Genomic DNA, 14,152 nt, shown 5'->3' with positions numbered 1-14,152 from the left:
GAGCTCTAACAGTGAACAAGGGATATTGAGGATGTTAAAAAACAAGACATAGGTCCCGATTCAAGAAACACTCCAAGTTCACTCCAATTCAGGAAAGCACTTAAGGACATGCTTAACTTGAAGCATGTTAAGTCTCACTGCCTTCTATGGCATAAATGTAAGCATGTCTTTAAGTGCTTTCCTGAACAGGGATGCTTTCCTGGATCAGGGCCTTAGAGTATGTCTACACTGCAATAAAACATCCACTGCCCCTAGGTCAGCTGACTATGGCTCGGGCAAGGGGGGGCTAAAAATAACGATGTAGACATTTAGGCCTGGGCTAGAAGCTGGGGTCTGGAACTCCACAAGGGGGGATGGATTTCAGAGCCTGGGCTTGAGCCCAAATGACTACATTGCCTTTTTCAGCACAGCAGCCTGAGTCACCCAAAAGCCTGAGTCAATTCACACCGGCTCTGAAACTGGGTGCTGGAGATTATTTATTGCAGTATAGTGACACCCTGAGAGTCACAAACCATCCACAGGGAGACAATCCTAGTCCCATTGATGTCAATGGCAAAACTCAAATTGACTTCAATGGGATAGGATTTAATCCATAATCTCCCTAGAGCATTATCTGACTCTATTTTACGCACAGGCCAAGATAAAGCATTCCCAGGAATTTGTCTTGAACGCTTTAAAAATAACGCTACCCAAGCCTCTGTCTGGATGCTGTTCAGCTGAGAGTGAGGAAGGGTCTTGTTCTCTTAAGCTATTGATTTAAAAAAAAAAAAAAAGGTCAAATTGCATTTTTGATGTTATGTTGTACATGTATGTATTTCTCAGTTCATCTAGTATTCAGAAACAACACCAGCACAAAACATCAAGTGATCAAAAGGGCATCTTCAATTTTACGAATAAGGTCAAAGACTCAGTAATGAAAAATAGAAATTTCTAAGGATGTTCAGGTATTACCCTAACTAGGACTTTTTTTTTTTTTAAATCAACTCTTTCGCTTTCATGTCCTAATATGAAATCAACTCTTTGGCAGGGTGATTTGTAATGCCTTGTACAGTAGCCTGGAGTATTTGCATTATACAGATTAGTAGGAGCTACCACAGGGGTAGGCAACCTATGGCACATGTGCCAAAGGCAGCAAGTGAGCTGATTTTCAGTGGCACTCACACTGCCTGGGTCCTGGCCACCGGTCTGGGGGCTCTGCATTTTAATTTAATTTTACATGAAGCTTCTTAAACATTTAAAAAACCTTATTTACTTTACATACAACAATAGTTTAGTTATATATTATAGACTTATAGAAAGAGACCTTCTAAAAATGTTAAAATGTATTACTGGCACTCGAAACCTTAAATTAGAGTGAATAAATGAAGACTTGGCACACCACTTCTGAAAGGTTGCCGACCCCTGAGCTACAGTTTAAGAACAGGTTATACTCAAGATGACCACAGTCAATGATTAAATCTGAGACCTTAATGTAAACCCAGGAGAAAACACCTGTTCAGTGACATTGGATACAACGCTCAACTCCGAAGATTATCAGAGGTAGGCCAACTCATACATACACCTCTACCTCGATATAACGCTGCCCTCGGGAGCCAAAAAATCTTACTGCGTTATAGGTGAAACCGTGTTATATCGAACTTGGTTTGATCCGCTGGAGTGTGCAGCCCCGCCCCCCCGGAGCACTGCTTTACTGCATTATATCCGAATTCGTGTTATATCCGGTCGCGTTATATCGGGGTAGAGGTGTATATGCATACAATGTCCCCCCAATTATGTTATAGGAGAATATACATTATTTAGTCTGTTACAACTTCACTTAAAGGATACAAGGGTTGTTGTCATCAATACTGCAGTTGTCCAGGATCAGTGGAATTCCATCTAATCGATAAACCTGAATTAAAACAAATTTTCTTAATTTAATACAATTCTCAATACTGTTGGCGGCAAAGAATGAAAGAAATAACAAATAGAGACTGCAAAGATACAACAGACCCAGGGCACCTGCACATTAGTTTAACCAAAAGTATGTGATACATGTTAAGCCAAATTGTAAAGAAAAAAAAGTTATTTTTAAACATAAATATAATAAAATATTCACACAAACGTACATTAATTTTACATGCCTCCTACTTCTAATATTTGTCTTAATGAGATATGTCTTTGTATGGCTCATGTCTCACACACTAAATTGAAAACCTATGCTTCTGAATAGATTAAAAACCCCACGAACAAGTACATTTACATAATGTACATTTACATACTACTGGTGTGAAAACTCTAAGCTTTGTTTTAATTCTGGAAAACTTGATTTCCAACTGAGATTGGTGAGGCAAGTAGATCAAAGAGAGTGCAACCATCTTTTAGATTCACAGCCCAGAGACAGGTTTATACTTTTCTAAACAAAAGATGCAGATCTTTTATCTGCATCATGTAAAACAAAAAAATCACAAATTTACACTGCACCATGGATACCCTTTTCAATTGTAACAGATCACTAACCGTAAAAAAAAAAAAAAGAAAAGAAAAGGGGGGGGGGGGAGAGAAAAGCCTGAAATGTGAATCTCAACAGCATATCAGCAAATAATAACTAAATTAAGAGATTAATTTAACAAAATACCACTTTTATGAACCCCACTTCATACAATATTAGTATAGAATTTCAATGATTACATGAGAAAGTAACAACAGCAGAAATAGACAGAGACTGTAACTGACATAGCTTATCAGAAAAAAAACCCAAAGAAGCTCTGATAACTCTTAAAAGCTATTTTAGCACGTCTACACTAACGTACATAACTATATCTAGAAGAAACTGAATTTGTAAAACAAGTTTTAAAATATGCATTCCATCCAGGCTATTTCTTGTGTGATTTCCAAAGGATATCACATATGATATTACACTTCAAAGCTTGAACAAACAGTGACCTTTTAATAATCCAATTGTCATCTGCATTTGCAAGCGATTTTTTACACTCTGTGGCCAAACTCTGATCCACCCAGAACATTACCTTCTATTTTCCATCAATGAAATGTTGAACAGTAAAATTAATCTACATCAAGTGCTGTCAACTGAAATAAGTCAGGCAGTTTGTTCAGGTTTGATTAAAATCAGACACTCAAGTAGCATATTAAAAAAATACTCTGTACAAGTAAAATTTAATTAAAAGCCTCAAGTGCTCAATAGTTACTGTGGTACTGATGAGTTTCCTTCAATCGATGGGAACATGAGAAGCAAACTACAGCACAAGCATCAACCTGTCCATATTCATGCAATAAACAAGAAATGCTAACTACAAAACTCATGAACCACCATTTATATTAGCTTGAACAGCATAAAATGAGAAAATATACAGATAATTAAAACAACTGGGTTCAGTTTTTTGCATCTAGGAAGGCTATGTCCAATTCACTTACTTCTGTAGGTACACCATGAGTTACAGCAGAGTAGGTGTGATGAAGTGAAGCAGAAAGGAACCCTACTGTGTGCGCAAATGAAAGATTACTTTGGAAATGCTTCCTCTGAAACATTCTTCAAGGCAATCTTTGTTTACTAGTGTTCATTATATGGTTGAGTTGACTATAAGTTAGTTTTTAAATTACAATGGCTCTCCCTCAAAAATATCCATCGGGGCTGGAAAAAAAATCTCAAAGAGTATCTTTTAAATCTTGCACCAACTTGGTACAATTTGTCTACAAAATGGGCAGTGGTCATACCCCTAAACTCTCAGATCATGAGCCCCCGCCCCCAGCTTTCCCGCCTTACTCCTGGGCAGCACAGTTTCAATAAAGCCACACTAGCATGATTCACGAACTGGTGGTAATCCTTAATTTTCTTCCTTTAAAGAGCAGTTCTTAGGCACAGAAGTACCTCTGAGTAATGAACATAAGGTGTCACACCTTTTGTATGGATTTCTACAGAGATGGGGGTGGAGGAGACAATATGTGAACCTCAGCAACCTTACCACCAAGGTAGTGTGTAGTGTCCTGGGAAGAGTGTGTGGGATGGAGGTGTGGGGGAGGGCAGTTGGGGACTGATCAATTTTGTTTGAGAAGGGACAAATCTACACAAATATCACACACAGGGAAGAAGTTAATGGTTGTTGCCCCAGCCCTGCAAAGATACAAGTAACTTTTTGCCTGCACTTATGCCCATTGACCTGGATTAGAAGCAGAAGGCAAAAAACGTAGCCTCTACTTACGCGGTGGTGCCTATTGGTGAACAATTAGGTACTGCACTGGATTAGCATAATGCCAGGTAATTTTCTGAAGGGCTGTTATGTTCTACAGGAACAATTATGCTGGTTTAAGCAATTAAATAAAACTGCAGTCTACATTTAGGCTGAAATCTTGGCCCCACTGAAATCAATGGGAATTTTATCAATGACATTAATGGGTCACAATTTCATCCTTACACCACCTGCGATTTTCACATCAATAAGTACTTGAAATCTTGAAAAGATAATATTGCATCACAATTTCTTGTACTGCTTTCTAGAAAGAATGCCACATTTGACAGTAAATGTCAGTTACTATCAATTAAGAAAATTAACGAAGATTAGACGATTATATAAACGTAATCAGGTAACTAAACACTAGACTCTCGATAAATACTGAATTAAACTGAAGCAACACTTTAAAAATAGTGTAACTAAACAATTATCTTTTAAAACACTGCTCCATAGTACCATTCTATAATGTGAACAATATAGTCTGTAATTATGTTTCTTAGGACAATATCAAAATGGTGAACAAAATGCAGAGTCCAAATGTATCACACTTATGAAAAATGCCTCCCATTCACAAAGGGACTTAAAAAAAAGAGACACTGTCAGTTATTTTTCCCTTTTTTAAGCTGGACTTTCACAAGCTATTTATTTCAATGTGTAGAAGTCACTAATCAAAACAATCTCCCCAAATGTACAATACTGAAAAGCAATAATTACACTGGCCTACAATTTTTGAGAAGTCGTCTGCTTCAGAGATAAAATGTGCTATTTATTATGTATTTTGATGTGCTGAATTCAAATATGACAATTAAAACAACTGATTGGCTACTGTTTCTAAGATATTTAAGTTTTTACATTTTATGTCTATGTATATTGTGTAGATAGTAGAGTTTTAATCATGAATTGTAAACCTAGGTCTTTTCATGTGTTTATGGTTGCTTTACATGATAATATTTCACCTGTCCTGTTTATGTAACACTTTAAAAATCAGCAAAAGGGTTATATAAATAAAATGTATTATGAAACAAAAAGGCAAAAAACTATTATGTACATAGTTTAGTCCTATTCAGTGTCTACTCGGCGCTTCTTGGCTTGTCTCTTGTATTCATTAAATGGAGCATCTCTTGTCACTGTCCAGCAATAGTCTGCAAGCATTGATGGGCTCCATTTGCCCTGATAGCGTTTCTCCATTGTTGCAATGTCCTGGTGAAATCGCTCGCCGTGCTCGTCGCTCACTGCTCCGCAGTTCGGTGGAAAAAAAATCTAGATGAGAGTGCAAAAAATGTATCTTTAGTGACATGTTGCAACCAAGCTTTTGTATGCCTTGAGGAGGTTTTCCACCAACAACCTGTAGTTGTCTGCCTTGTTGTTTCCGAGAAAATTTATTGCCACTAACTGGAAGGCTTTTCATGCCGTCTTTTCCTTGCCACGCAGTGCATGGTCAAATGCATCATCTCGAAGAAGTTCACGAATCTGAGGACCAACAAAGACACCTTCCTTTACCTTAGCTTCACTTAACCTTGGAAATTTTCCACGGAGGTACTTGAAAGCTGCTTGTGTTTTGTCAATGGCCTTGACAAAGTTCTTCATCAGACCCAGCTTGATGTGTAAGGGTGGTAACAAAATCTTCCTTGATTCAACAAGTGGTGGATGCTGAACACTTTTCCTCCCAGGCTCCAATGACTGTCGGAGTGGCCAATCTTTCTTGATGTAGTGGGAATCTCTTGCACGACTATCCCATTCGCAGAGAAAACAGCAGTACTTTGTGTATCCAGTCTGCAGACCAAGCAAGAGAGCAACAACCTTCAAATCACCACAAAGCTGCCACTGATGTTGGTCATAGTTTATGCACCTCAAAAGTTGTTTCATGTTGTCATAGGTTTCCTTCATATGGACTGCATGACCAACTGGAATTGATGGCAAAACATTGCCATTATGCAGTAAAACAGCTTTAAGACTCGTCTTCGATGAATCAATGAACAGTCTCCACTCATCTGGCTCGTGAACGATGTTGAGGGCTGCCATCACACCATCGATGTTGTTGCAGGCTACAAGATCACCTTCCATGAAGAAGAATGGGACAAGATCCTTTTGACGGTCACGGAACATGGAAACCCTAACATCACCTGCCAGGAGATTCCACTGCTGTAGTCTGGAGCCCAAGAGCTCTGCCTTACTCTTGGGTAGTTCCAAATCCCTGAGACAAGGTCATTCAGTTCACCTTGTGTTATGAGGTGTGGTTCAGAGGAGGAGGATGGGAGAAAATGTGGGTCCTGTGACATTGATGGTTCAGGACCAGAAGTTTCATCCTCTTCCTCTTCCTCATCTGACTCAAGTGAGAATGATTCTGGTGCATCAGGAACCGGCAGTCCTTCTCCGTGGGGTACTGGGCGTATAGCTGATGGAATGTTTGGATAATGCACAGTCCACTTTTTCTTCTTTGACACACCTTTCCCAACTGGAGGCACCATGCAGAAGTAACAATTGCTGGTATGATCTGTTGGCTCTCTCCAAATCATTGGCACTGCAAAAGGCATAGATTTCCTATTGCTGTTCAACCACTGGCGAAGATTTGTTGCACAAGTGTTGCAGCATATGTGTTGGGCCCACCTCTTGTCCTGATCTCCAATTTTGCAGCCAAAATAAAGGTGATAGGCTTTCTTAACCATAGTGGTTATACTGCGCTTTTGTGATGCAAAAGTCACTTCACCACAAACATAGCAGAAGTTATCTGCACTGTTCACACAAGTACGAGGCATCTCTGCTCACTTTGGCTAAACAGAAATGTGTCCCTTTGCAAAATCAAACACTGACAAATAAGACAGCACGACACTGTATGATTTCTAGAGCTGATATAGGGCAATTTGTTCAGCAGAGTGATGTAAGCTTCGTTATGATTGCATCATCCATGACTTCTAGGAATAACATGATGCAATTCATATCACGTATGACGCAATACCAGCTTCAGATAGCATAATTCATTGTTTTGCCTAAAAAGCAAGTACTGTCCAAACCCAGTCACAGATTTATTCATAGATCCAGTCAAAGATGTATTTTAGTCATTTCTGGTTTAAATTGAGATCCCTTCCCTTTATAACTCACTTATCCTCCGCCATTCCCAAGTCAAGGGTCGTATATACTGACCCAATAGCATATCTTGAAAACTAGAGCCAATCAACAATTTTAAGCATCATTTTCGTTCTCAGTGACCCAGAATTAGTAAAGTTTGACTACATTTATTTCAGAAGCATTTTGGCTGTAGAGCAGTGTTATAGACCAATTTACAAATTGGCCTTCCCTCAACAGAAGATGCCAACTGAGTCCTAGAAAGAAAGACAGAAAGAAAGAAATATAAGTATGTATTGAGTATTATTTAGATATGTTAGGACATGTCAGTTCTGAGAAGTAGTAACTACTAAATCAGACTGAACACTGAAATTATGTAGTCCAAAAGTTGCACAGCAGAGGTCAAATTCACTGCTGCTGGCAGATGCGCAATTTCATTGGCATTAATGGAGATTTATCTACTCACACCAGGAGTATATCATATCTCAGATGTTTATTTTGTCTAAGGATGAAATTCACCTTTGTGTCGAGGGCCCAGAAAAATGCTTAGTGACTGCATGTGGGATATAGGAGGGGTTTAGCACCCCTGTAGTGCACCGAGGAAGTATGATTATGTCCAGTTAGGAAGTTGCATGGATGGGCTCTGAAAAGAGCATTATTTAGTCACCTGTAGCCAGAAGGATAATGGTTGTGTCTGGGAGTTTTAGTTGTGACAGTGGTGAAGAGTAAGGAAAAAATAAGAGGCCCTTAGGCTCTGCTAAAAATACAACAAACCCTCTTTCTCTGTGGGCTGTAGGAGGAGGAGGCAAAAAGGCAAGACTGACATCCCTCATATTATACCAGAATGCAGTATTTTCTTATAAAGTGCATGGAAGTTGTTATTACTAGTTTAACATGAACATTCACAAGGCCCAAAGAAAGCATAAGTAACAGGAATTTAGACTACTGCTAGACTTAAATTCAGACACCTCTAAAGTTGGCCCCATTACTCAGAATGTAAGCTCTTTGTGGCAAGCAATATTGTGTGTGTGTGTGTGTGTGTGTGTGTGTGTGTGTGTGTGTGTGTGTGTGTGTGTGTGTGTGTGTGTGTGTGTGAGAGAGAGAGAGAGAGATACAGATTCTAGAGAGAGTGTTACGTACAGCCTCTAGTACAATGGAGCTGGAGTTCCTAGTGGTACCCCAATACAAATAAATAAAACAACAAATACCTGTATTCTCTCCAAAACAACCATGCACATTTATGGTTATATAGGTGCTAAACAACTAGACTGTGTTAAGCATAAAAGCATGGCAAGATTAAAAATCCCTAAGCAATTGTCTTGTTGGCAAAAAATTTAATGTGCTGTAATAAGAACTTCTACATGTCTTTAGACAAGATATGCTTCAATAGAAATGGCTCTTCCACTGGAACATATGTGACTGGTTTTGTTTCTCAGTTCTCTCTCTTGCATCATTATTTCAGCTACAGAGACAATACATATTTCACCGACATAGCATGTGTTGCAGCTATGTCACAAAAAAGGGAACATTTTCCCTGCAAGCAAAATGAGATTATGTGAGTAGCTCTAGTAATCTATGCTAAAAGGCCCCTACTCTCACTGCAGGGAACAGACAGACAGGCAGAGGAACAAATTGAAAGAAAAATTTCTGACCACAAGGAGCTGCTGCTAGTAAACAAGAACTAGAAGAGACATGTCTCGAAAACTGACACACACATCTTGTGATCACCAACGACCAATGGTGTAGGAAAAACCGACAACTGCAGCTACTGACTCTCACAGAAACCCACTTCAGGGATAGGGGCAAAATTCCCCTTTCTGCGGAGATTAGCTTCAGTAATTTGCACAATTGGCCCGTAAAGAGAAATACCAAATAGCCATATTAGGGATATGGAAAATAAACCTATTGACTATTTTTACTCCATGGTCTTTAAAACATGGTCCCTAAAACATGATCCCTAAGAACTGTTATCTGAGGTATTAGCATTGATCCTATAACAAAAGGAGTGGATGGATTTATAGGTGGTCACTTTGCAAACCTTTTTCACAAAGGCTCCCTCTTTTCTGTCCAAGAATTAGTCTGACTTTTGGCCTGATGGACTTCTATTGAAGAGACAAAAGAGACCCCTTGTTAGAGATACCAATGGATTCATTTAGCTACTTTTTGTCCAGACTGATACTTTTGTGACTCTCCAAAAAGGACAAATACAGTTGATCCCAATACAGGTAAAATTTAAGGACTAAAGACTCCATAAAAAGTGAAAGTTATTTTCCTTTTCTCATGCTGGACTGGGGCAGAAGGAATCTCTCTTGATTAATATGGAAACTGGAATTTTTCTCTGAAGATGGAAATATATTTCTCAGGAACAATTTTGTCAGGATGATACGTAATGAATGGACATTTTACAGAAAATGTTGGGATTTCTTCTACCCTTCTGGTTGACGTAATTGCAAGCAGAAATGGTACCTTCAGTGAAAGGAAATCTAAAAGAGCTCTTGTACCACCTTCCTTTTGAATCTGTCATTTGTACCAAATAAATTACGCTGCTGGAGAAGATCAAACAGAATTTGGACTTCATCTGCTGGACTAGTTTTAGAAAATGCCTTCAGATACCGCAGGGAACAAATAATGGCAAGATCCTCACATAGCACGGAAGACTGAACCACAAAAATTTACCAGCCACTGCAACAAAACAAAAAACCCCAAAATAAAAAACACTTGCTTGACCTTTGCCATAATGGATCTTTTTCTCACCTGTCCAAAAAAAACAAAAAACAAAAACCCTCACTCCCCCTTGGTTCTGTAGGTCCAGAAGATGTTTGAGAGGATCTGTTATATGCAAAGGAGAGAAGGAGAAGGTGCATACATAGCTTTCCGACGTAACAGGCTAGAGACAGAGCAGCCAAACCAAAACTTCTATGATAGGCTGCCAAAGCAAAAACTGTAGACATTCAGTGACAAAGAAATCTAGGGAAATGAAAGCCTCAAACAAGAAGATTATATTAAAGATGGATCACAAGGTTTTTGGCCAAATGCTTTCGGAAGCAGCAAGTTGGAATTTGGACATGAGAGAAGTGTTGCTGCACCCCTGAGGACCAGTGCGCCTTGGGCTCTCGTCAACTTTGTCGGCAGTGTGAAGAAGACGAATGCAGCAGCCCTGGCAAGGAGTCTTGAGAAAATAGTAACAGCAGTTGACACAATCCCTAGTCGTCCTGACTGCACTGGAGATGGAATGGCTTTTGTACACAAAATAAATGTTGAGAACAAAATGTATGGTAATCGATCAGAGAACATCTATGTCAGCTTTGAAGACTGGAATGGACAGTGACAGGATAGATGTGTTCTTTGATATGTACAATGACATCATTAAAAACGTAGAGAGGGAAAACAGAAGGTCAGGCCCTGAAGTGCCGTTGACCAACATTGTATCTCGCCACAAGAGTCAACAATGGAAGCCCATACGTCGGGAATCAGGGCCTGCAGCAGAGCTAATCTCCAGGCAGCCTAGTCAGTATAGCTGCCTGATTGGCCAGGTCACCTGATTGGCTACAAGGACAAGCAGGCTGCTGCTCTTAAGCCAGCAGTAGCAGCTCCTCGCTGGCTGCTCAATGCTCTGGCCCACCACTGTGCCAGATCCTGCATTACCTCGTTCCTCCTACTCCTGATTTCCATCCAGCCTTGCCTCTGTCCTGCCCCTGCCTTGAACCCTCTTCATCTGCTATATCCTGTTCTCTCCAGTTTGACCCTTGGCTTTGGCTCCTGACTATGGACTCCAGCTTGACCCTCGGCTCCAGCTTCCGACTACTGACTCAGACTCCGACCACGAGGCTTAACGCTCTCTCCGATCATGAGGCTAGACCGGCCTCGTCCTGGTCAGTTGACTGAGTTCCTGGATGTTCTACCAGCAAGACCGCTCTCATCAGGTTCTTATGCGATGAATGGAAAAAGCCCTATTTCCTGGAGAAAATAGATGAGAAAACGATGTATGTGACATGCCAGGAACACTGTAACAAGCTCGTCAGAGAAGGGGCATCAAACTTTCTTTAGTAGTCCTCTTCACAAGAAGAGGCAGACACTCAGATGTGACACACTAAGCATAAGAACGGCTGTACTGGGTCAGACCAAGTATCCTGTCTACCTGTTAATTTCATTTGGTGACCCCTAGTTCTTGTATTATGGGAATAAGTAAATAACTTTTCCTTATCTACTTTCTCCACATCACTCATAATTTTATATACCTCTATCATATCCCCCCTTAGTCTCCTCTTTTCCAAACTGAAAAGTCCTAGCCTCTTTAATCTCTCCTCATATGGGACCCTTTCCAAACCCCTAATCATTTTAGTTGCCCTTCTCTGAACCTTTTCTAGTGCCAGTATATCTTTTTTGAGATGAGGAGACCACATCTGTACGCAGTATTCAAGCTGTGGGCGTACCATCGATTTATATATGGGTAATAATATATTCTCCGTCTTATTCTCTATCCCCTTTTTAATGATTCCTAACATCCTGTTTGCTTTTTTGACCGTCTCTGCACACTGTGTGGACATTTTCAGAAAACTATCCACAATGACTCCAAGATCTTTTTCCTGATTTGTTGTAGCTAAATTAGCCCCCATCATATTGTATGTATAGTTGGGGTTATTTTTTCCAATGTGCATTACTTTACATTTATCCACATTAAATTTCATTTGCCATTTTGTTGCCCAATCACTTCGTTTTGTGAGATCTTGTTGAAGTTCTTCACAGTCTGCTTTGGTCTTAACTATCTTGAGCAGTTTAGTATCATCTGCAAACTTTGCCACCTCACTTTTACCCCTTTCTCCAGATCATTTATGAATAAGTTGAATAGGATTGGTCCGAGGACTGACCCTTGGGGAACACCACTAGTTACCCCTTTCCATTCTGAGAATTTACCATTAATTCCTACCCTTTGTTCCCTGGCTTTTAACCAGTTCTCAATACATGAAAGGACCTTCCCTTTTATCCCATGACAACCTAATTTACCTAAGAGCCTTTGGTGAGGGACCTTGTCAAAGGCTTTCTGGAAATCTAAGTACACTATGTCCACTGGATCCCCCTTGTCCACATGTTTGTTGACCCCTTCAAAGAACCCTAATAGATTAGTAAAAAACGATTTCTCTTTACAGAAACTATGTTGACTTTTACCCAACAATTTATGTTCTTCTATGTGTCTGACAATTTTATTCTTTACTATTGTTTCGACCAATTTGCCCGGTACCGACGTTAGACTTACCAGTCTGTAATTGCCGGGATCACCTCTAGAGCCCTTTTTAAATATTGGCGTTACATTTGCTATCTTCCAGTCGTTGGGTACAGAAGCCGATTTAAAGGACAGGTTACAAACCATAGTTAATAGTTCCGCAATGTCACATTTGAGTTCTTTCAGAACTCTTGGGTGAATGCCATCTGGTCCCGGTGACTTGTTAATGTTAAGTTTATCAATTAATTCCAAAAACTCCTCTAGTGACACTTCAATCTGTGAAGTTCCTCAGATTTGTCACCTACAAAAGCCCGCTCAGGTTTGGGAATCTCCCTCACATTCTCAGCCGTGAAGACTGAAGCAAAGAATTCATTTAGTTTCTCCGCAATGACTTTATCGTCTTTAAGCGCTCCTTTTCTATCTCGATCATCGAGGGGCCCCACTGGTTGTTTAGCAGGCTTCCTGCTTCTGATGTACTTAAACATTTTGTTATTACCTTTGGAGTTTGTGGCTAGCCGTTCTTCAAACTCCTCTTTGGCTTTTCTTATTACATTTTTACACTTAATTTGGCAGTGTTTATGCTCCTTTCTATTTACCTCGCTAGGATTTGACTTCCACTTTTTAAAGGAAATCTTTTTATCTCTCACTGCTTCTTTTATATGGTTGTTAAGCCACGGTGGCTCTTTTTTAGTTCTTTTACTGTGTTTCTTAATTTGGGGTATACATTGAAGTTGGGCCTCTATTATGGTGTCTTTAAAAAGCACCCATGCAGCTTGCAGGGATTTCACTTTAGTCACTGTACCTTTTAATTTCTGTTTAACTAACCCCCTCATTTTTGCATAGATCCCCTTTTTGAAATTAAATGCCACAGTGTTGGGCTGTTGAGATGTTCTTCCCACCACAGGGATGTTAAATGTTATATTATGGTCACTATTTCCAAGCGGTCCTGTTATAGTTACCTCTTGGACCAGCTCCTGCGCTCTACTCAGGACTAAATCTAGAGTTGCTTCTCCCCTTGTGGGTTCCCGTACCAGCTGCTCCAAGAAGCAGTCATTTAAAGAATCGAGAAATTTTGTCACCTCAGGACGAAATGCAGAGACATGTTCCCAGTCAATATGGGGATAACTGAAATCCCCCACTATTATTGAGTTTTTAATTTTGATAGCTCAGTTGTTTGAGCATTGGCCTGCTAAACCCAGGGTTGTGAGTTCAATGCTTGAGGGGGCCACTTAGAGATCTGGGGCAAAATCAGTACTTGGTCCTGCTAGTGAAGGCAGGGGGCTGGACTCAATGACCTTTCAAGGTCCCTTCCAGTTCTAGGAGATAGGATATCTCCATTAAAAAAAAAAAATCACTATCATGGTCCTGGTCAGGTGGTCGATAATAGATCCCTAATGTTATATTCTTATTAGAACATGGAATTCCTATCCATAGAGATTCTATGGAACATGTGGATTCACTTAAGATTTTTACTTCATTTGATTCTACATTTTCTTTCACATATAGTGCCACTCCCCTCCCGCCCCCCCGCACGATCTCTTCTGTCCTTCCGATATATTTTGTACCCTGGAATGATTGTGTCCCATTGATTGTCCTCAGTCCACCAGGTTTCTGTGATACCGAATATATCAATATCCTC

At 39.9% G+C, this 14,152-nt stretch overlaps 1 protein-coding gene across 1 annotated transcript in view; it reads right to left on the bottom strand.

Moving 5' to 3' along the window:
• The window catches only part of ATXN10 (ataxin 10), a 189,586-nt gene that overhangs the window by 27,434 nt on the left and 148,000 nt on the right, over positions 1-14,152 (bottom strand). The window contains exon 10 of the mRNA XM_065423224.1: positions 1,828-1,891. Coding sequence (XP_065279296.1) covers positions 1,828-1,891 — 64 coding nt within the window. The remainder of the gene's footprint in view (positions 1-1,827; positions 1,892-14,152) is intronic.

This window comes from Emys orbicularis, chromosome 1, assembly GCF_028017835.1.
Source record: "Emys orbicularis isolate rEmyOrb1 chromosome 1, rEmyOrb1.hap1, whole genome shotgun sequence".
In the NCBI taxonomy this organism is placed as follows: Eukaryota; Metazoa; Chordata; order Testudines; family Emydidae; genus Emys; species Emys orbicularis.
Note: the sequence above shows the minus strand (reverse complement) of the source record. Positions and strands in the feature narration are given on the sequence as shown.